The following is a 23358-nucleotide window of genomic DNA, read 5'->3' as shown; positions in this document are numbered from 1 at the left end:
AACCCTGAACTTTGTTTAATACTTGTTTAATACTGTTTATGGTTGGACAATGACTGGGTTATATTAACACCATTTATTCCATCTAAAAAATTAATAAATTTTAGACAGACCAAATGGGATTAAAAGGTTAATTATACTGTCTCACAGGCTGACAAACAAACAATTATTTTCAAAGTTAGAATTTTAAAACAAAGTTTGTTTTAAAAATTCTTACATGTGTTGAGCTTATTTGAAATAAGCATGCAAAGCAAACAAACGTTTTTGCTTTAAAAAAAGATTAATTTTAAAAATATTTTAACAAATGCTTTGTTTCATTTTTTTCTTTTATAATGAGGTTTGTAGTTTCTGCGATTGATAATAATTCTGAAGGCTTACTTAAAAGGTGTTTGTAAGAAAAAGAAAAAGCAAAAGTGGTAAAATGAAGTTTGTTTTAAATTGTTGTAGGTTAAGTTGCTAAAGCAAACTTTTACTGAAACAACATCTGGGGTAACTCCCACCCTTTATTGACAGAATACCAGTTTAATTCAGGGTTGCTACTGCATTGACTATGAATTAAATCTCAAAACTACCAGATGCAAGGTTTGAAACACCAAACTTTCTCTCAACTCTCTTCAGCTAAGATTGGGAACAAAAAGTGTTAAAATTAAAGTTTTATTTAATACTTTACATTTCAAATGCTTTAATTGTTTTTCCTTATTTTCTTTATCTTTAATAACAGATTAAAAGGATTTTAATGCCGTGTTTGTAATGGTACTAAACAGACTGAAGGCTCTGTGCACCAAACCTTGCTTAACTCAGTTTAATGTTGCAGTGACTGTGTTATGTTAATACCTTTGATGCATTTATTCCATTTAAATTAACACACCTCTTTTGCATAGGTTTCCTTTTTCACACCTGCTGGCCCTCCTTACATACATAGGGCCAACATTTTCAGCGTGGAGAGATTTTGGGTGCTTCCATTTTTGGATAACCTGTCTGAGACAGTTTAAACTTTACCTTACCTGATTTTCAAAAGGGTGGCTGCTCAACAAAAATAGAGGCACCTAAAATCACCAGTCAGTTTTTAAAATCTTTGCCATGGTTCCTGCTAAAAATATGTATCTTTCATACCACATCTGTCCTTACATCATTATATTAGGCCCCCAAATGAATCTGTTTGTTTTTAGAACTAAAGAGCTTTAAAATAAACAACAGATCAGGGATTGCCAGCTGAGACTATACAAATAATTAAATTTTAGAAAAAGTGAGATTTTAAATGGCTCAGTCAAACACACACAAAAAATTGTTTGTCATAAGGATGAGATATTGCAATGAATTTGCTAGTGTGTGTGTAACACTGCAGTCTAGTGAAGAGAACTAGAACTGACTGATTGTAGTATATGGTCTGTGACACAAACATCAAACTGAGATTCTCCTTTAGCTCTAGCATTTGGGGGTTTTGCTTTTGGAACAAAAAAAAATCTGAACTCTCTCTCGGTCTGCTGTTGGCATGAAGATATGAATGGAAGCAGTATACAGATCTGTGACAACCATGGAATCTAAGGTGGTTATGAACTTGTTGCAATTCTAAAAGGACACAATCAACTTAAATTTGGCCCAAAGCTTAATTTTGTAAAAACAAAGAAAAAAGTTAATAAAAGCTGCTTTTATTAACTTAAGACCAGTAGAAATGCTTCGAAAAGAAAAACAAATTCCATAATGAAACAGTTGGGTTTAAGCAAATGAAAGTTCCTTGCAGTGCATGAAACCTAATCACAGCAGCACTAATAGTATGAAAGTGGCTACAAGCAAAAACGAAAGGTACAAGTGGAAATACAAAGAGTGAACGGGCATAGTGCCAAGTAAATAGCTATTTTATAATAATTTACCTTTTAATAAACTGATACTACTAGTAAAATAAATACATCGTTATTAACAATGTGTGATTTTGTGAAGGTGTCCCAGCTTTAAACTGCTTCCAAAGTCACAGCCTTCCCCAAGTTAGTGAGCTGAACAAGTCTGACTGCAGCTGGCAGCTTATAAATTACATGGAAAGAATGATCTAAGGGCTAGAGAAATGTGTGACTTCTATATAGGGCTTGTCTTCACTGCAACAGTTAGCTCAGTTTAGTACACTCAAATTACTCCATGCAGGAGGGATTATCTAAAGTGCTTTGCCAGTTTAGCTGTATCAATAGCTATGCTCGTAACACCCCCTAGTGGAGACGCAGGTTATACTTACAGGAATTTTTTTGCTGGTATGTCAGACCACCTCTTTGAACAATATAAGCTATATTGGCAAAAGGCCCTTTTCCTCCTATAACTATGCCACAATTAAACAGCCCTGCAGCCTGAGCCAGCTGGCATGGGCCAGCTGCAGGTGTCTAATTGCAGTGTATACATACCCCTAGTGCACAACAAGCCACGGTATGAATCTGTTATTCAAATAACAGATATCACAGGATCTTTTTCAGGGGATAAGGCAACAAGCCACATTTATTGTGAATACAGAAATTTAGTAAATAGTATTAATTAAAAAAAAAAAGTATCAACACTGTAACAACATCAATACTGTTCTTTACCTAGTGAAATAGTATCAACAATGCAAACACTAGGAAAACAGTATTAACATTGTATCAATACTACAATTACAGAGACACATGTTTTAATTGGTACTTTCATTCACACACACACATACTGACAGGCATACACAGACAGGGAGACAAACAAACATACATACATAAGGGTCTCACAGATGTTATAGTTACCAGCCTCTTGGTGCTTGTGGTAGTCACTGGCCAGGTAACTGTAGCATGAGGGTGAGGAGCAAGGTTCTGTTGATGCGCATCGGTACTCCTGGATGTTGTGGTTATGTAGACCTGAACCTCCAGCCTTCATCTTTCTGTCCCATTTTATAGGGAAAAGACCCCATGTAAATCTATGGGTTTTTGCTCTGTCATGCTGCATCTGCATGTTTGGTGTGATCCTTAATCACTCACATTGTTGCAAGCCTGATCAGATTTTGTCCTTTGAAGTGGGCTGGCTCCAAGGTTATCAGTGTGGACTCCTCTTCGGCCAGTTGATTATCTTTGCTCCTTTCTTCTTTCCTCAAATGTTTTAGGTGAGGCTGGTGTTTTCTTCATCTATTTTGACATCCCTTACTCAGACCAATTGTTCAATTACTCTCCCTGTCTACACCCCCCTCAGTTGCTCAGCCATTCACACTTCAATCACTCAGTGCCAACTCCTAGCTGAAGAATTCACATATTATTTTTAAAGCAAACGTTATTTCATTTTTGAAAGTGTCTTTTACAATTGAAAGCGTTTATATTACATTTCACAGTGTGGCTTCTTATACTTAAAATAGGGTTTTTACAAATATATTGAAAGTGAGTAAAATTAACAGATAAAATGGTCTTAAAACAGATAGACTTATAGAAAGTAAGTGAACATTTCAAAGGGTAAAACGATAAGAGTTACTTGAGGTTTTAACTTTTGATTAAAATTACAATGTGTCAGGCTGAAGTGCCTTTTGGTAGGAAGAGAGGGGGGTGATGTTTGTGGCTCTGTTCTTTCATGTATTTCATGAAAACAGGATTGGGCCAACAAATCCACTGTGGACTAGCTTGCTATGCACTAACTGTGTAGGCCCTGCTAGTCCGCACTAAGAGTAGGTGTGCTGCAGAACTATTAGTGTGCAGTCGCAGGGTCCACATAGCCAGTTAGTGTATGGCAATCACACCCTTACTTACCACACACTGTCTCTGTGTAGCCAAGTCCTTAGACTGACCACATTTCAAAACAACTCTAAAGAGTAATTGGATTAGCAGCTGAGCTATTGTAACTCGAGCTTTTGTACCCCAACAGCATTTACTTGCTCCAGCATCAGCATCAGCAACAGCAGCGTTGGAGCTGCAGCACTGACAGGCCAGTTAGTTCAAGTTTAAAGCACCACTTAAATCAGAGATCTGTGTGAGTGGACAGGAACTGGGTTAGGGGCAAAACTTGAGTTCTGGCTTGAGCTAACAATGCAGTGAAGACAAGGCCAATAATCTTTCTTTGGGGTGGGAACCTACCGTGTTTTCATTTTCATAGCACCTAGCACAACAGGATCCCGATTCTGACCTGGACCTCTGTGTGCTACTTCAATAGAAATAAGGAATACTGATACCTAATGGGAATCTGACCAATTTCAGCACAGGCCACAGTCGGTAAAAACCTGTCTTCAGTGCTCGTGTAATACAATGACCATGGCTGAAGGGTCGGCATGTGTGTGACTGCATTTGTTACCCCACGCTTTTGTTTTATGTCCACCTGGCGCGCAATTTGCTACTAGTTAGAAATTGGCCCCTTTGCTCTTATGTTTTCACAGCGGGGCCTGGAATTGCAAACACCCCAGCCCCTTGTCCTGGCCTCCACTTTGAAAACACCCCTTCCACCTGCCTGTAAATATCCGGCAGGGGGAGGAAGAAGCCTGCCACTGCCTGGGCACCGGGTAACTTCTCTTCTGCTGCTGGGCACAGAATGCAGGAAAGGGCAGGAGTCAGCGTGGCCCATCCCAGCTTCAACGGGAGACCTTCCCTGCCTCCTCCGCCAGCGGTGTGAGCAATACCCCGGTGGGACTCGGGGCTCAGGCTCTGGAAGCAGGGAGGTGCCTGTGGGAAGGGAGAAGGGGCCAGCCAGGCTCTGGCTGCCCATGCACATAAAGGGGAGGCTTGGCTAGTCACTCTCCCGTTGCCCGACGCTCGCCAGGAGGCTGCAGCCCCGCCCGCCCCTGGCTCTCGTGTCTCTAGCCGCCTCAGGCGGTGTCCTGCCGCTTCCTGCCCCGGCCCCGCCCAGCCCAGCCGCAGCGCACCCGAGCTTGCTCAGAGTCAGGGCGCGCCGCGGGCAGCCAGCAGGCTGGGCTCCGCGGAAGGCTTCGGGCGAGCCCCTGCTCCAGGGAAAGGACCCAACGCTCCCGAAGGGGGGGCGAAACTTTCGGGAGGATGACAGCGGAGCCCCAGGACGTGCTGCTGGAAATGGAGGAGGAGGAGGAGGAGGAGGATGGGGAGGTTGGTAAGTGAGAGTTTGGGCACGGGTGGCTGGGAGCGCGATCTCTAGCCGGTACCCCAGGACTAGAAGCGGGGATCGCCTAGAGCTGCATGCACACACGTGGGGCGTGATAGACCTGGCCCCACACCTCCGTCACGCAGGAAGCTGCAAGCGTCTCTTACCCACCTTGGCTTAATGTTAGGAGCGTGTTTCCGAGTCTCCTCCTGGGGAGGAGGAGGGGCAGCGAGGCTTGTCCTGTGTCACGGGTGCTTCCGTCGCACTGGCGGGTTTTGATCTCACTGCTTTGAAACTCCCCGTTTGCCAGCCCAGCCGCCGCACGCCTGGGAAAGTTTCTCCCCGAGTTTGTGCAGCTCAGGCTACGAGCCAGCCCCGTGACATACCGCTTTTGCCATGAGCCGTGCGAAGAGCTGAGCCCAAAGAAGTGCCTAAGGATGGAGTTAAGGGGCTTACATTTAGACGCCCACGTTTGCAAATGCTGGCCTGAGGTTGGACAAGAATGAATGAAGCGGCCCAGGAAGTAAGTGTGTGAATGGGGGTGAGGGACAGAGAGATGCCTAGTTTATGTGCACAGTTGCTAGTGATATGCCATGCTTAGCTTTATGATCTTATTTTGTTCTGCAAGTTTCAAGTGCAAGGTCTGGGACTTCTCCAGATAACGGAGAGACAGAAAACACTATGAATTTGTCAGTACACCTGATGGATGCAGAAACTGGTTGCTTCGACAGCCTTAAAACAATCTTCCCTTTCGTATGAGAGACAGTATTGAGATATTTTAGTGTGCGTGAATATAGAACAAAACTTTAACCATAAACTTCCCTATTTTTAAGAGAATAAGAAAACGAGTTTGATGGCACAGAGGAAGCACTTAGCAGGAACCATGAGATTGTAGTTAGCTCCTAGGATCTTTTTTGGAGGAAGGTGGGCGTGAGATTGGCCTAGTACCTTTGGAAAATGAAAAGAATTAATTTCTATCACTCACACTGGATCCCTGGAAGCTGATCTGGACCATAATATTGGCATAGCTGTCATGAGAGAGCAGCTTGTTCACTTGCCTTGCCAGGCTTATGTGCCTTAATTTGACAGCCACAAGATGGGGAAGGAGGGAAAACACAAAAAAGGAAGTGATTAGCAAAGTACGGAGATGACTGGCCCAACACAGAATGACTTTCTACTGGAACATGTAGACTGCAGATAGTAAAATGACTGGAGAATGTTATGTTCATTAGGATTATATACTAGTCTCTACACCAACAGCAACTTGCCAAAATCATTGCTTCTGACTGTATTTAATATCGGAGTAAATTCTGTCAAAGTATTTTCCTTCCAGATCATAAACATAATGGGCTATATCCTCTGCTAATGTGAACTGATATGGTTCCATTCACTTCAATGGCAACACACTGATTTACACCAGCTGAGGATCTGGTCCTGTGTTTCTGGTTAATAGCCATAGCATCCAAAAGCCTTTTGTTTCTACATAAGTTGATAAAAAAAACAAAATGAACAAGAAATGCAGACAGCTGATGTGTTATTTTTGACTGCGGTACATGCAAGTAGAAGAGAGTGAATATCAGATATTGTCCTGGATTCATCAAAGGGAAAGTGAATAGATTTCCATATGTTAAGTTTTAACAAATAAATAGGATTTCTGTTTACTAATATTCAAAAGCTAATGAATAGTTCTTATGCTATCTACACAATTTTGATAGTTTCAGAATATTGGGATTGAATTTCTGTATTTGTAGAAAACCAGAGAAAATGGAGACATTGGCACTATTTGATACTCATGAAGTCATAGTTGTCTCTGAACGTTAACTCTTGTTAAGTGCCTCTAAAACTAAAGCATGTTACTAGCTTGCTGGGGTTTTTTATTATGAGTTCAGTACAGAATTGCACAGATTTTGGTCCGGATCCAAAGTCCATTCAGATCAGTGGGAATCTCTCCACTGACTTCATGAAATCAGGCCCTTAGGGAGTATTTGCATAATACTAAAGGAAAGAATGCAAAACCAGTTTTCCACTTGGTGTGACTCAGTAACAAAGTTTTACTCCACACCCCCCTTTAAAGGGTGGATCAGCACTGGAGTTTTATAATCACTTCATGCCTTTTTCTTTCCATCCTGTCCCTCAGAAAGCAACTAAAGTGTTTTCTGTTCAGAGTTGTATATCAGCTCTGGATCTGGGCTGGGTTCAGCTTCCAAAGCCAGCTAGCATGGATTACGTATTTGCAGGATACACCAGTTTGGAATAGCAAGGATATTTTGGAAATTGAACTACAAAGTGGGCAGTGGTGATTTAATAAGTTGTTCCACAGAGAAATTTCACCACAGAGTTCTGCTGAAACTGTTATTTAGCCTTGTAAAGTGCATCTTCTCTTAATACAAGAATATTCAGGTAACGTTTGAGGTTTTTTTACAGTAACTGTAGAGCTAACTATGTAGAGATGTTTGCCATGAAATATCACTGCTAGTCTGAGAAGCTAGCAGATCACGTTTGCCTCCAACCATATCACACAAGTGTACATGTGTGTTTACCAAAAAAACAGCCCCTGCTATATAGTAGTATTAAATGAGCCTTCTCTTGACATTCTTACTCATGCAATACTCACATTGATTCAGTGAGCATTTCTGCTGAGTAAGAATTGCAGGGTCTAACCCTCTGGTTGAGTTTTTAGTAAGTTGGAAGGATATATTTTTCCAGTGCATGGACATCTGTCTTGATTTTAGAGGCAAGCTGTTTTCAAAGGGAGAATTATATTTGTTACTTCAGTTTGTTTCTGATGCATCTCAATATTAGGCATAAGTGATGGAATGAGAGTTGAGGTGTGGTTATTGCAGGAGCTAAAATTCCAAAAACAATTTTCTCTCTAGAGACCACCTTAAATAATTTACTGTGGACAGCTCTGGGAAATGTAATGTTTTTTTGCTAGTGTTACATCATATTACATATAAATTAGTTTGTATTTGTATGGGGATTTCCTGAATTCCTCAGGTTCTCCCTAGAGGAATTTACTATAAAGGCAATTTTCACAGACTAGGAGCCATTCAACACAGCATCCTTGTCACTTGCTTGGGATAGTATGCTGGAGTCTCAGGCACTTTGTTTTCTTGGTTTTGCTCTATCCTAGGGTACTTGTGTATGATCAGCAATGAATGAGTCTTCTCCATGATAATGCCTTTAACTAATCACTCTTTAGCCCAGGGGTGTCAAACATGTGGCCCACATGGTTAATTTTTGTGACCCGTGCACTCTAAGCAGTCATTTTAACAAATGACATACATCATGGGTGACTCGTGAGCTGCCTGTTCGGGGAGGCTAGCCCCTAGCCCTGCCCCTTCTGCCCGAAGCCCCACCCTTCTCCTGTCAGAGCCCCGCCCCAGGCGGCCGAGTACCAGCCAAGCCGGCTGGGTAGCCCCAGTGCCGGGCAACCTGAATGCCCCCGGAACCCACACCCCAGTGCTGCCCCATCCCAACCCACCCTGGCTGCAGGTTGGCGTCCTGTGCCCCAGCAGCACCCCCCCAACGGCCAGCCCGGCCTGCCCCAGAACCAGTGTGGACCCAACCTGGCCCCAGGTCGACCAGACCGCCCCAGCTCCTAGAGCGCTGCCAGCCTGAGCACTTCCAGCCCCTGGAGCGCTGCTGGCCTGCGTGGCGCGCCGGCCCGCCCCACCTCAGGCTGGCCAATCCACCCCAGCTAGTCCCAGAGCGCCGCCAGCCCGAGCACTCCACTCCCAGCCCCCAGAGGGCCACCTGCCTGGCTAGCCCCACCCCACTGTTGGAGTGGCAGCCGGGCTGACCAGTCTGCCCCAGCTGGGTGGCTGCTTGTATCCCAGCCCCCACCTGCGTCAGCGGAGAGGCTAAAACTGCACACAGACAGAGCTGGGATCAGGGTTTGAATCCCGGATGCTGAAGCTGTGAGGTGAGAGCGCTACCTGTTGCACCCTTGTGCTGCCCCCCCCCCCCTTTTTTTTTTTTTTTTTTTTTTATAAAAACAGCGCGGCCTGCCAAGTGAACAATTTTGTCTTAAATGGCCCTTGTGACCAGATAATTTTGACACCCCTGCTTTAGGCCCTCTGTCTCCTTCATGCTGATCTTTCTGAATTTTGATTTGGGTGTCATTTCTCTGCAGATATACCCAATTAATTCACTGTTCAGCCCTTTCTTCCTACCTCAATCTCATCAACTCTCAAATCTGCCATAACAACATTAGGCTCATCCTAGTCAAAATTGATATCCAATCAGCAAGGAAAGCATTACTGGCCCAAATTCCAACATCTCATCTCCCTCCGACTCAAATTACTTGCCCTCTGTTCAAGAACCTAGGTGTATTATTTGAATCTGAACTCTGGCCTCTCATCTTTTTGGTCTTGAAAATGTGCTGCTATAACCACAGAAACATCTTTTGCATGGTGCTACTTTGCATCGTTCATGTGATACCAACTACAGATGAACCAGTCCTCACCTTTTTCTCCTCGTGCCTGCCAGCTACCACGCTGATGGGGATTCTACCTCTTCTTTTTTTAAAAGGATTTCTTATTTGACCTGTTTGTCTTAAATTTTTCCTACCTCTTAATCCTCTGCTTCTAGTTAGTTCTCCCTGACCCATCCTGAACAGTTCTTCCCGTTCATCCTTAATAGTGATGCCTCACACTCGTCACAAATCTTCAGCAGCTTCCTGCCCATTTCTGAATCCAACCCATTTCTCTCCTAGTCTTTAAGATCCCCTGTAGATCCTCACTTTTTCCTGTGTTTTGTTCAGCATCAAGCACAGTGGCTCCTATTGTGACTGGGCATCTGAGTGTTACTGCAGTACAAATATAGAAGAATAATTATGGTGATTCTTCACCTCATTACCTTTGCTTTTAATTGTGTTCTCCCCAGTGTGCATTAATTATTTTCTCATACTGCCCATTCAGAGCTTCCCATTTCCCACCCATTCTCATTTTTCTTCACTTGTCATTCAAAGTCCCACAATACTCTATGTAAGCAAGTACATTTAGAGCACAATACATTAGACCAACTAGCATCTATGATTCTTGCTCTATATATTGTGTTCTAAATAGTATACTTCGATAGAATATTGTGTCCATGCTATGATGTTCTGTAAATCACTCTGATACTTGGGCCTGACTCTAGAAAGGTGAATCATATATGTGAGTGTGCAAGACTGTCCAATCAGCAAAGGAAAATGTCAATTGTCAGATTTCCTGACCTGCCAAAACATAACTAACTTTCTGCTGTAGTTCACTGCAAGCTGCACAGTTGTGGAAGATTTAAAATTGGTCTGCTCTGCACTATGTGCTGGTAATGGACTCAGTGACCTAATAGTGCATCAGCCCTTTAACAAAGTCAACATCATTTTCAATTTTATTTTCACATGGAGATATTTTCCCTCTGTGGTTTACATATGAGAGATGAATCACTACAATACAAAATATTGTCTGTTCTGTGCCACTCCTGTCACTTCTGTTTTTCTTCAGTTTTATTTCTCTGTTTAGTAATCTAACTAAATATTAATTAAGTTACAGCTCAGTCAGCCCTCATCTTGAAACGCATTACAGGATGAATGTCTGTTGCAGAATAATTGGAGATGGACCAGCAGAGTAATTTGGTTTGCTGTTCAGCCAAAACATATTAGACTGAGCATATGCACAGAAGGGTTAATATGCATCTTGCTCTGCTATCCTATTTATTGCTGTACTTGGCTCATGCTGGAATACTAATTGAAGTGAATGGCTGGCACAAAGCAATGATAACGGCCAAAAAACCCCGCAAATAGAAGAAAAATCCATTTTGCTCTGCAGCTACAAAAATTTCATATTTCTTTTTTTTTCCTTTCATATTTATTTAATATTTTTATTGCCGCTTTGGTACTCTTTCAATATTTGGGAAAACCAGACTCTGGACATGATGCAGGAACCATTCAGTATGACAACAACAGTTTTTGTTGTTGTTTCCACAGGCAGTTTTTCTCCTAACTTTGTGAAAAGATTGAGAGAAATGTGTTGACAGGGACTTAATCTGAAACATACAAATTCTTAGTTTAGTTTTAGATTTAATTTACATACTTTGCACTTATCTAGCATCTTTCATGTGAGAATCTCTCAGATGGTTAAGTATAATCTCTGCTCTACAGACAGGCTCCAAGCATAATTTTTTCAGGCCCAGTACAAACTTGTAACATGGGCCCCCTCCCACATACATACCCACGGGGGGTTGCAGCCTGGGCTGGGCCCCCCAGGGCCTTCAGGCCCCGGTAAAGTATACCCTTCCCCTCCCTCCCCCTATGTGGGGGCCCTGGCTGCAGATGGGGAAACTAGGGAACAGAGAGGTGAAGGGCCTTGCCCAGTGCCACATAGTAAGTGGCAGAGGTGGATTTAGAACTCATGAGTTTCTAGTCTCCATTTCCATGCTCATTTCACTGCACTGTGCTGCCTCTCTAGCACATGAAGACAGACAGGAGTTGAATTTCATTTTTTTATATATACACATTGTAGAGTGGAATTTCTTTCACATACACAGACAAATATGGTGGGAACTCAGAAATTTTGGAGTGCCGTTTTTATTTATTACTGTATTAGCATAGCACCTACAAGCCCTAGTCATCGACCAGGACCTCATTGTGCTAGGCGCTGTGCAAACACAGGACAATGATCATCCCTCTAATACCCAACAAACTGGTCGTGTTCTCTGCCCGCTTCTCCTTCTACGTATCTTATCCTTTGGTTTACATGCATCTCTTCTTCCCCTCTTCCTTCTACCATCTTACTCTCTTGCTCTTTCCCCATTTTACTTTCACTTACTACCCAGCATCCAACAACAAAATAGAATCAAGTGTGATCATGCCTGAACTCCCCCATGGATGCTACCTCACTATTTTTTTTTTAAATAGTCTATTATTTTTCCTCACAAATCTTCTAAAACACATACGGGTGGGAATATACATATGTAACTACAACATATTACTGCTTTGTAGTAGTTGTAATTTACAATCTCTGCAGGGTAGCCGAACATTTAAGAAACAAAAAGGAATCTAGAGTCTAGCAAATTTTAGGAATTTTCAAGATCTTTCTCAATGACAAAGCCCTTCCACACTTCCAGAAGAATGACATTCCCTCTCTGACATTAATAACAGCAACACCCCTTGTGGACATACCCCTGGAACCGGGGAGCAGCATCCGGGTTTTCCCCTCTCTGGGTCCTCCTCAGAGGGGGGCCACCCCTCCTGGCTACGTCCCACCAGGAGTCTTGTGCCCTTTTCAGGGCAAGCAGTCTAAGGCCAGGCCCCCAGGCCGGGCTGGCAGGTAAGCAGGCCACTCTCTGGAACGGCACGGCGGGGAAGGCTTCCTCACGGAGGATAGGAAAGGGGGGAGGGGGACGCAGGCCCGCCCGTCTCCACTGCATCCCAGCCCAGGGCCCTTGCAGTGGCAACGGCGTTTGCCACTGGGTCGGCGGGGCTCCGGCTGCAACACACCGCCCGGGTTGCCCCTGACTCAGCCACTAACGTGTGGCGATCCCTGGGCTTCTTCCTCCCCGAAACCCCTGGTACCTGCCTCCTCTGGGTCGCTGAGATTTGGTAGACCTGCTAGGCCCTCCTCGTCCACAGGCGGCAGCTCAGGTAGCTCCATCGGCTCATCTTCGGAGGGTAGCTCCTCCAGGTCCTACGGTCCCCAGGCCTCGGGCAGGGCCGGTAGGTTCTCAGGGTCCTAGGCTCGGCACTGCTCTGGCAGGTCCGCTTCCAGCTCCCAAGCCCTGGGTGTCTCCAGGGGGTTCTCCTCAGGCTCGTAGTCCACGGGGAGCCCCAACGGGCCTTCTTCTGGCTCCCAGGCCGTGGGGGTCTCTGGTGGGCCCTCCAACTCCCAGGCCATAGGGTACCTGGGGGAGGCCTCAGTCAATCCCCAGGCTGGGTTTAAGGCTGGCCACTCTCTCTCAGCACAGCTCCCCAGCCCAGCCTTCACTAGGGGCTCCAGAGGAGACACATCCTTCCCCTTCAGCCATCTCCCACCAACTGAGCTTACCGGCCTGGCTCTTAAAGGCCTAGCTCCGCCCCCCCTGCTTCCGGTCAGGTGGGGCCACTGGGGCCTTTAAAGGCCTAGGCCCACCCCCTTGCTTCCGGTCAGGGGTTTCCCTGGGGCAGGCCTCTGTCAGCCAGGGTGGGTCTGGCTCCCTCTCTGGGTCCTCCTCAGAGGGGGACTACCCCTCCAGGCTACACCCCTGTATCTACACAAAAACTAGAAACAAATAAAATCAACAGACTAAACAAACCCAAAAATCAACCAAACAAAAAATAATCCCTACTCTAAACAGAATATATTCTATGAGATCCATTAAGGACCTCACTATTCCCAGTATATGTCTCATGGAAGGCTATCGGATACTCTGGAGAGGGAAAGCAGTATAAAACCTTAAGATGGATAGGAGTGGTTAGTAGCCATGAAATAGTTAACCCAGTTAATACAAGGCTTTATGTTACACATTTAATATTTGGATGAAATTGTGCATTGAATCTATGATAGGTTTGGAACGCTTGCCTGATCTTGGCAGTGTTTTAATATTAGTCACTCATATATACATATACATACATACCAGTAATTAGATGCTGGCTAGTCCTAGTTTCATGGAGTGTTAGTCCTCAGAGAAAACATTACTGAGAAATAGTAAAGTGTTGAGTGTGATTCTTTAAGATTCTCCTACTTAAATAAATGAAAGAGTAGGAAGGATTTTGGCGGTTCTGCACCTGTTTAAACTCTTGGTACAGATCAGGACCCTAAAAAATTTGTATTCTATAAAAAAAACAATTGAAAAGAAAAGATCTTTCACATATATTCATAGGTTTCCAGAGGGGACTATTATAATATAGACTGACCACCTGTATAACATATGCCATAGAATTTCACCAGGTGACTTCTACATCAAGCCCATAACTTCCTTTGATCTATAGTGTATCTCGAGTCTTAAAGATTTCAAGTAATGGAGAATCCACCATTTCCCTAGATAAATTATTCCAATAGTAACCCTCATTGTTCAAAATTTACACCACATTTCTAGTCTGAATTTGTCTAGCTTCAACTTCCAATAATTGAATCCTGTTATTTGACTGTCTGCCAGATCAGAGCCCTCTATCAAATATCATCTCTTCATGTATATTTACAGACAATGATGAGTCATCTCTTAACCTTCTCTTGGAAAAATTCAGTAGATCAAGTTTCTTTAGTTTTTCCCACTCTTAAATTGATGTTCCAGATCTCAAAACCATTCTTGTAGCTCTTTTCTGAAACTTCTCCTATTTGTAAACATTCTTTCTGAAGTATACACAAAAACTGAATACTGCATTCCAGTAATGGCCTTACTAATGTTGTACACAGTTAAAATAACACCTCCTTAAATATCCAAGAGTAGCATTTGCTCTCTTAGTCACCAGGTTGTACGGGGAGCTCATGTTCAGCTGGTTATTCACCATAACCCCTTAAGTACTTGCTCTCCAAAATGCAGTCCCCAATTCTTCAGGTGAAATTACATTCTTGGGTCCTGTGTGTATCACTTTGCATTCAGCAGTATTAAAATATATGCTGTTCAGATGAACCCCATTTACCATGCAATCCAGATCATTCTTTAGAACTGATCTGTCATTATTTACCATTCCACTAATTTGTGTTATTTGCAAACTTTTACCACCAATTATTTTGTTTTCTGATGTGCCAATGATAATAATTTAATATATATCACAATGGATTCCTTAACAGTGTAACTATTTTAACATAATGCATGAGGGGTTTTTAAAGACCAAATATCTCTCAGAATTTGCTGCTGAATATGCCAGAAGCAGTAGAATATTTTTCTTCCATCATTATTCACAAAAAAGTTTCCAGTTTCACTACTTGCCCCAAGCACTTAATTGGCTAAAACAGAACTGAAATAAAATAACCAAGCTTTTCTCAGCTCTGATTCATAAAGAAAACATACCATAATAGGCAGCTAAAGACAACCAGGCCTGTTTAATAGAATATATAATGTACGAGAGGAAAGATATACAGCCATTGGCCAGATATTCCATAATGATTTAATTATGTAAATTAACATCAAAGAACTCACGCTGTGTATTAATACACTAGTATCGGCTATTTTGCAACTAAAAAGTGTTATCAAATCCCATGTAAAAAGCTCAGGTTTCAAGAGACTATTAACAAGGATAAAACCCTAATTGCAAAAAAAGACCACCTCAAAGGACCTGATTGCTACTTGGTATAATAGTGTTTCTAAACCAGTGGGTCATGACCCAAAAGGGGTCAGAAAAGGCAATCATGGGGGTTGTGAGCTGTTGAAAATTTTAGTACAATCTAAAACAAAGGAAATCTCACTTCCCCCACTCCCTGCATGCCCTTACCAAGTAGTCTGTCAACCTCTTGAAGAAAAAATACACAAATTATATAGGCAAGTCTTTGATACATTTATCTTTTATACTCTTTATAGTGTACTCTTTAAAGGTACTAAAGAGTATCTTTTATACTAAATATAAGGGCTGTGAAAAATTTTCACTTTGAATAAGGGGTCACAAACCGCAAAAGCTTAAGAAACACAGCTATAACAAAATGTTACTGATGTATCTAGACTATAAGAATACCTTTATAGAAAAATGGGGAAAGAATCTGAAATAAGAAATCACTCTAGAACACTGGGAAAATATCTGGAGGAAGGCCTCAGCTAGTTGTGTAGCCATTAAGAAAAATTATTATAAATACTTTATAAATGGTACCTTACTCCAGATAAAAATGTATAAAATGTATTAATAGAGCTGAGCAAAATTTGACTGTAACAGGGCAGCCGTGTCCTGAGTGCTCTCTCGTGCCCAGAGGTCACTCTACAGCACCCAGTCTCTGTTTTCCGCTCTCCGTGGCTCCTTAGGAACTGCATAAAGGCTTCCCTCTGGGTTAATACCGCCCTTGCTTGGAGCTGGTTTAATAACAGTAACAGTTCAAAACAATCTTCAGAGTCCCAAAGCATCCACAAAACCAGAACACTGAAGTGCATGCATAGCTATGACATCTTATAACCAGAACTTTTTTTCTGTCCCACTCTGTTCTCTCAGCCAGCTTTCCCAGCTCTTCTTAGCTAGAGCTCAGCATTAACATTAATTAACATTAACACGTTTTTTCACCAAAAAATGCATTTTTCAGGGCCAGAAACTATTGACTGAGTTTGGGTTGAATTTGTCTAATAATTTTGGCTGGGAAGAGAGAGGGAGTTAAAACCCAATGGTTCAATTTTTTAAATCAAAACAGTGTTTTCATTTAAAATTTAGCCAATTTTAAAAAACCACAAAGGGTGAAAAACAACCAAATCAAAACCAGAGTCAACAAAAAAATCTTTTTTAATTGGTTTGGTTTGAATCAAACCAGATTTTCTTTTGGATTTTTCAGTTTGGTTCTTGAACCAAAAAAACCATTATTCTCTCAGTTCTAATAAGTGCTGTAAAGGATGTGGAAAACCAGGGACCTTTCTACATTATGGTGGGAACTCCTTAAGGAAATAGTATTTTGGAGGAAAATAATGAATAGAACTTTCAAGATAACTGAAGTTAAGCTACCCACAAAATCCACAGTGGCTCTATTATTTTACGGTCCAGAGGAGATTATTGATTTGAGGAAGGACCCATTGATAACACAATTACCAAGTGTGGGATAGCTTGTTTTTGGAAAAGGATAGATCCCCCTAACATCAGTGGCATGGAGAAATAAAGTATGGGAAACCCATTCAATGGAAAAATGGCAGCCTTATATCAGGCTCAAATAGATTTTATAATGTGTGGTGACCATTTTTAGAATTTGAACAAAATATATACACAGATAATGATAAGAGGTTGACCAAATGCCAATGGATGTTTTAAAAGTAACAAATACAAGTTATGAATAAGGTTTGTTAATACATGCATAGAAAGGTCATGTATGTTAATGACTAAAAAAAAAATTTTTTTTTTAAAGGATACCATTCTTGTTAAAGTACATCTTACCGTATCCTTTAAACCACTTCATTCTAGCATTTCTTGGCACCTGGGCCTTGTAATTTCATAGAAAATGATGGCTTGGATACTGTGGATTCAAATGGTCTGGTTTGCAACTAGAGATGTGCCAGGCCCCAGAGGGTAACTGACACCAAACCTGAGGTTTCCATTACCACATTTAAAAAACAAGAGCTAACCCTTGAGCTGTATGTAAGAGGATTTGCCTTGTACTGATTTCCTGTTTTTCCCTTGCATAGACAGCTGGAATATTTTTTCTTTGGTTATATGGATTTGGCAGTTTGAGATGACTTACTCTGTATTCAGCTGGGGGGGGGAAAGCAACATTAGACAAGCCTAGCCTAGCAGGAGTGGGTCAGGAAAAGGGTTGTCTTTTCCACTGTGAAATGGTTAAGTGTAAGCTAACGAAACTTAGCATGTTGTACTTGATATAAGAAAAAACATTTTTCCCAACAGTGTAGAAGGTATTGAGACTATAAAGACTCTGCAAGTGTGTATTTTAACAAGACATGAATTTAATAGCGTGTGAGCAATAATAGGAAGCACATACGGTTTATGTTTGTTGTTTTTGTATTGGGAGTGCAGGGATCAGGAGAGAAAAAATGTGGGAGGCTCAATGCAATTGCTGAGCTTTGTAACCGAAAGTAAAGAAAAACAGAACTTCCTTTTCTGCCTCAGTACGTGTCTTTGGCATAGTCCTTTGGAACAGCTCTGAAGTGTTTGGTCTATAGTATAAAACATTATTAAACACATTCTTGACCCACAAGCATTTAATGGATCTAAAATGAGAAATAGTTCCTGTGGTAATGCCCCTGAGATCACTTGTACCTTCAATCATTATATTCTGGCAGGTTTGCTATGCAAACTCAGCACTCAGCAGTGTAGAATTAAAAGAATTTGCCACAATGAATGGAATGTGTGACAGTCAGGGTATGTCTACACTGCAGAGTGAAGTCGATTTATTTTAAATCAACTTTCACCCGCTGAATTTTATAAGTCACAGGAGCGTGATCACGCCACGCTCATTGCGTCGGGATATTGCGTCCCCACTAGCCGTGCTTGGGTCGACAATCAAAGCAGTGCACCGTGGGTACCTATCCCACAGTGCAACTAGACACAGAGGCTTTTGGGAAGGTTGTCATCCTCCCATAATGCAATGTGCTCCCTCCCCCTCCCTTTTTGTCCCAAACAAATGGACAAACACTTTTTAGCACCGTTTTTCTAAGCCCTTCAGTCTCTGCCACATACACTCCATTGCTGGAGAGGCACAGAGCCTGCTTAGCTCTGCACTATCATTGTGAGCATCACAAACACCTCAAGACTTATCCTGCAGTACTTTCAAGGCTGAGACAGGAGCTGCAGAGTGGAAAATTCAATGTTACTGAGGCTGCCCTACTACAAGCCATAGAGTGAAACAATTTCCGTTTGCTTCAGGCTGTCATGCAGCATCTGGTTCTGGTCCTGGGACACAAGCACTGACTGATGGGAACCACATTGTTATGAAGGTGTGGGAAGATGACCAGTGGCTGCAGAACTTTCGTATGCAAAAGGCCATTTTCCTTGAACTTTGCGCAGAGCTGTCCCCAGCCCTGAAGCACATAAATACTTGATTGAGACCTGCTTTGACAGTAGAGAAGCGAGTGGCCATCGCTCTGTGGAAGCTAGCAACCCCAGACTGCTACCGGTCAGTTGGGAATCAATTCGAAGTCAGTGAATCCACCTTGGGAGCTGTTGTGATGCAAGTGTGCCAGGCCATTAATAGACTTCTGCTAAGAAGAGTAGTGACTTTGGGAAACATGCATGACATAGTGGACAGGTTTGCTGCAATGGGGTTCCCAAACTGTGGGGAGGTGATAGATGGCACACATATCGCTATCTTAGCACCGGACCATCTTGCGAGAGAGTACGTAAACAAGAAGGGATACTTCTCAATGGTGTTGGAGGCCCTTGTAGATTCTACGGGACGTTTCACCAACATCAGTGTGAGATGGTCTGGAAAGGTGCATGATGCATGCCTCTTTAGAAACTCAGGTCTGTTAAAAAAGATGCAGGCAAGCACTTTCTTCCCTGACTAAAAAATAAATATTGATGATGTTGAAATGCCAATAGTGATCCTGGGGGATCCTGCCTACCCTAGCTTCCCTGGCTAATGAAGCTATACACTGGGCACCTGGACAGCAAGAAGGGGCATTTTAATAATAGGCTCAGCAAGTACAGAATGGTGGTAGAATGTGCATTTGGCTGCTTAATGGCAAGATGGTGCAGCTTGCTCACTAGGTTAGACCTCAGTGAATGCAACATCCCAACTGTTATCTCTGCCAATTGTGTGCTTCATGACATTTGTAAAACAAAGGGGGAAAGTTCCCCCAGGGCTGGCTGATAGGCTGGAAGCTAATTTTGAGTAGCCAGATTCCAGTGCTATGCTAAGAGTCAACCGTGGAGTGCTGCACCTCAGGGAAGCATTGAAAACCCATTTTTTGAATGAACTGCAGTAATGTATGTCTCTGTCAGTGGTGTGCCTTCCCCTCCCATCTCCCACCTTCACACCATCAGCCCCCTCCCATTCTTTGCCCTCCAACAATCCCCAAACTCTCAATGAATAAAGAGAAATGTTTTTTAAAGCAGTACAGTTTTATTCGTGACCTATTTCAGTGTGGGGAAAGGAAGATAATTTAACACTCATCAGGCTGCTTGGCCATCCAGAGCAAACTGTGACAGTGCAAACAGCAAAGCACGCACATTCCCAGTTTTTAAAGGGGCCGTCATCTCTTTCTGCTCTCCTCTACCGGCATGGAGTGGAGCACGTATTACACCCTGCTCAACCTCCTTCTAGAGCGCTTGGGGATGGGGGCTGGTAAGAAAGTGCTTGTTGATTGAGTGTTTTGGAGGGGCTGCAGAGGGAGTCTGTCCTGCCACTGCTCTTCCTAGAGCTCTACCAGACACCTCAGCATGTCAGACTGATCCCTCATAATACGCAGCATCTCCTGGTGTGCTGCATGCTCCTGTGCTGATTTTCTGTGTTCCGTGTCCATGATTAGTTTTTCTGACAAGGACATCCTCCAGGTTCTGAGCTCTGTGTCATCAGTTATGGAGGTGTTCATTAATTCGTTGAACATATCATCCCAAATTTATTTTCCCCACTTCCTAATCTGGGAAAGGCGCTCTGTAGGAGTAGAAGATGGAGTGAAGGCTGAGGTGTCCACTGAAGGCAAGCAAAGCACAAAGTTGCCATTGTTAGCTGAACCCATAGAGTAAAAGAAACGTTACAATGTAAAAAGAATGTTCCTTCATATTCACAAGGCAACCCCAGACCTGCATACCAATCTGTACCTATCGCACGGGTCGGAGTAGTGTTCCAGACATGGTAAGTAAGGGGCCCTTGCATCCATTACAGGGAAGTCTGTATAGCACTAAATTCTCCAATCCACACATAAACAAGGAGAAGGATCATTGGGCTCCCCTTTATCATCTCAAAGGCCGGTTTGGGAGGAGGTGGTCAAAAAGGATTGGAGGAGGGTGTGGGTGAAGTGTGCTGAAGGGGAAAAAAAGGGGGCACCAGTTCCCAGACCAATAATGCTCATGCCAACGATATCCTGGCTAGAAATTGTCTGTGTAGGGGCCCAGGGACACTGTTGACAGCAGGGTAATAAGACACAGTGACTATATTGATCGGGTACTATGAACTTGTGCCATCTTCTCTAGGTGGCCATGTGTGATATCAGTCTCCTGAGGGTAACGCAGGCAGAGAGGGAAAATTTGCTGCAAGCATCTGGGTACAGGCCTCACCCTTATGCTGCTGTGCTGTGTTCTGCAATGAAGCCTGCTCATTTAATAGCAGAGTGGCAGGGAAAAGTGTCCTACCATGGCAGAAGAAATAAGACTGCTGTCCCCAGAAACCTTCTGCAAAGGATTGCAGAGTACCTAAATGAAAGTTTCCTGGAGATATCCATAGAGGATTCTTGGAGCATCCCTGTTCATATAAATAGTCTGTTCAGAGGGTAACCATCTGCTGAAGTTTACCAACCCCCAGGAAGCCCATCCCCACAAAACCACAAACTCCTTTTTTCCCAAAAATAAGAAGCTGCACTGGAGACATAACCACAGAAATACGATTTGCTATACACACTCACCAGATGTGCCTTCCCCGGCATCTCAGTCTATAATGCTGTCCTGTGCCCTGGTGTGCTGCTCTGGGGTAACGAACACGTCCTGGCTCTCTGGGAGAATGGATACCTGCTCTCCTGTCCCCTGTTCTCCTCCTCCTCATCCACAGAGTCCTCCATTCATCCTGGACTGGGATTCTTTGGAGGTATCAGTGCTGAATGGTGGCACAGTGATGGGGTCACCGCTGAGAATTGCATGCAGCTCCTCATAAAAGTGGCACGTCTTCGGTGACGAGCCAGAACGACTGTTCACCTCCCTAGTTTTCTGATGCGCCTGCCTCAGATCTTTGATTTTAACACAGCACTGCTGTGCATCCCTGTTGTGGAAGGCCACAAGATCTGAGGCAAGCACATCAGAAAACTAGGGGAGGTGAACAGTCATTCTCGTTCTCCACCATACCACGTGATATCTTCTCGTAGATATCTAAATTTCTTTTGCTGTCGAGAGGAGCCAGAACAGACTCTTTGCCCCACAGACTGATGAGATCCAAGACCTCAGGTCGACTCCATGCTGAGCATGTTTGGGGCGTGCAGTCGCCATGAACAGTTCAGCTATGAAGCTCTCTCCACGCTGAACAAACAGGAAATGGGAATTCAAAATTTCCCAGGGCTTGAGGGGAGGAGCTATTTCCTGTTTATGTGGCCATGGTGCAGCAGAGTACGAATCTGCAGAGCAGTCACAACAGAGCATTATGAGATACCTCCCAGAGACCCAATAACATTGATTTATGTTGCGCTCTGCCTACACTGACGCTCGTTCGATCCATAGAATTCGACTTCAGCGCTATGCCACTTGCGGAGGTGGTTTTATTAATTTGAATTTTACCATGATTTAGGTTGGCGGAACTGACATGCCAATGGAGATGCATATTTTAGGTGTGTGACGCTGGCTGGCTTAGGGGGAACCTTGAGGTGTATTCAGGAGCTCCGATTACTCACTTCTACACCAATCTTGCGTTGGGGGTGTCACGCTCGCTGGATTTGGGGGAGGGGGGCATTTGTTATATTGTTCGACATCAGTATGTCAAAATCATAATAATTCATGTGATATTCCATGTCAGGTACTGTTAGAAAGGCTATAATGTGCTAAGTAAGATGATAATGATCATGTTCATGTGTTATATGTGTAATAGAAGTTATGGATATGGTTGATATATCTGTATTTCAAATTGTGCTGTGCCTGGGTAACACCTCAGAGAGGATGGCTATAACAATAGCTTGCTTAATGGCCCATTAAGACATTCACAGGTTCAAGGGGAGAAGCCAGGGATATACCTGATGAGTCACCAGGACTTGCTCATGTGACTCTGGACTCCATTTTGGTTCCTGTGAAATTCCACAAGCAGCATGGCAAAGGCCAGAGGATATAAAAGGCAGAGGCCTGGGATCCATTTTGTCTTCAGTTTGTCTTTCACTCATTCAGTCTTTCAGCCTGGCTCTGGACCAATTCATCTACAACTGAACTGAAACTGTGAAACAAAGGACTGAGACCCATCCAGGTACTGGATGTATACCGGAGGGATTATACAAGCCCGCAAACTCCACAATTCTTCTAGAAACCTGATATATATGGACTTTCAAATCATTTGTATATATCTGATTGCTTTAATCCTTTAACATTTCTCTTATAGTTTGTTTCTCTCTTTTTATAATAAACTTTAGTTTTATTTACTAAAGGATTGACTAGCAGTGTGGTATTTTGGGTAAGATCCAAATTTATATTGATCTGGTACTGTGGCTGACCCTTTGGGGTCAGAAAGAACCTTTTTGGTAAAGAGCATAGAGTTAAATAACTGGTCTCTTTACTGGACCTGGTGGCTGATTGGGAGCCAGAGACTGAAATGCAGTAAAGGGAGCTGTGTATTTGTGTACTAGCTTCTTGATAACTAGTGTGGGGAATCAGAAGCATGGTTTGTGGCTGGTTGGGACTTCAGTGTCACCCACCAATGCTGGGAGAAACTGCTCTCCTTTTGCAGTCTGCCCTGACCTTGGCATTTTCAGGTGGCTACCCTAGGCACGGAAGGGTCATAAGGTGGTCCTCATAAGCCGCATTACGTCAACCTCTATTGGCAGTGTAGACCAGGTCTCAGTGTGCAGATCTGTTGCTATCACTAATATATAAATATGAGGTCACTATTAAGGTTTTGT

At 43.1% G+C, this 23358-nt stretch overlaps 1 protein-coding gene across 1 annotated transcript in view; it reads left to right on the top strand.

Moving 5' to 3' along the window:
• The first annotated feature begins 4548 nt into the window (after nt 1–4548).
• The window catches only part of ANO6 (anoctamin 6), a 112146-nt gene continuing 93336 nt past the window's right edge, over nt 4549–23358 (top strand). The window contains exon 1 of the mRNA XM_067564163.1: nt 4549–5034. Within this exon, the coding sequence (XP_067420264.1) occupies nt 4965–5034 (70 nt within the window). The 5' untranslated portion in view covers nt 4549–4964. The remainder of the gene's footprint in view (nt 5035–23358) is intronic.

The sequence above is a fragment of the Emydura macquarii genome, unplaced genomic scaffold (assembly GCF_026122565.2).
Source record: "Emydura macquarii macquarii isolate MOO-44397 ecotype Brisbane River unplaced genomic scaffold, CSIRO-AGI_Emac_v2 contig_2636, whole genome shotgun sequence".
In the NCBI taxonomy this organism is placed as follows: domain Eukaryota; kingdom Metazoa; phylum Chordata; order Testudines; family Chelidae; genus Emydura; species Emydura macquarii.
Note: the sequence above shows the minus strand (reverse complement) of the source record. Positions and strands in the feature narration are given on the sequence as shown.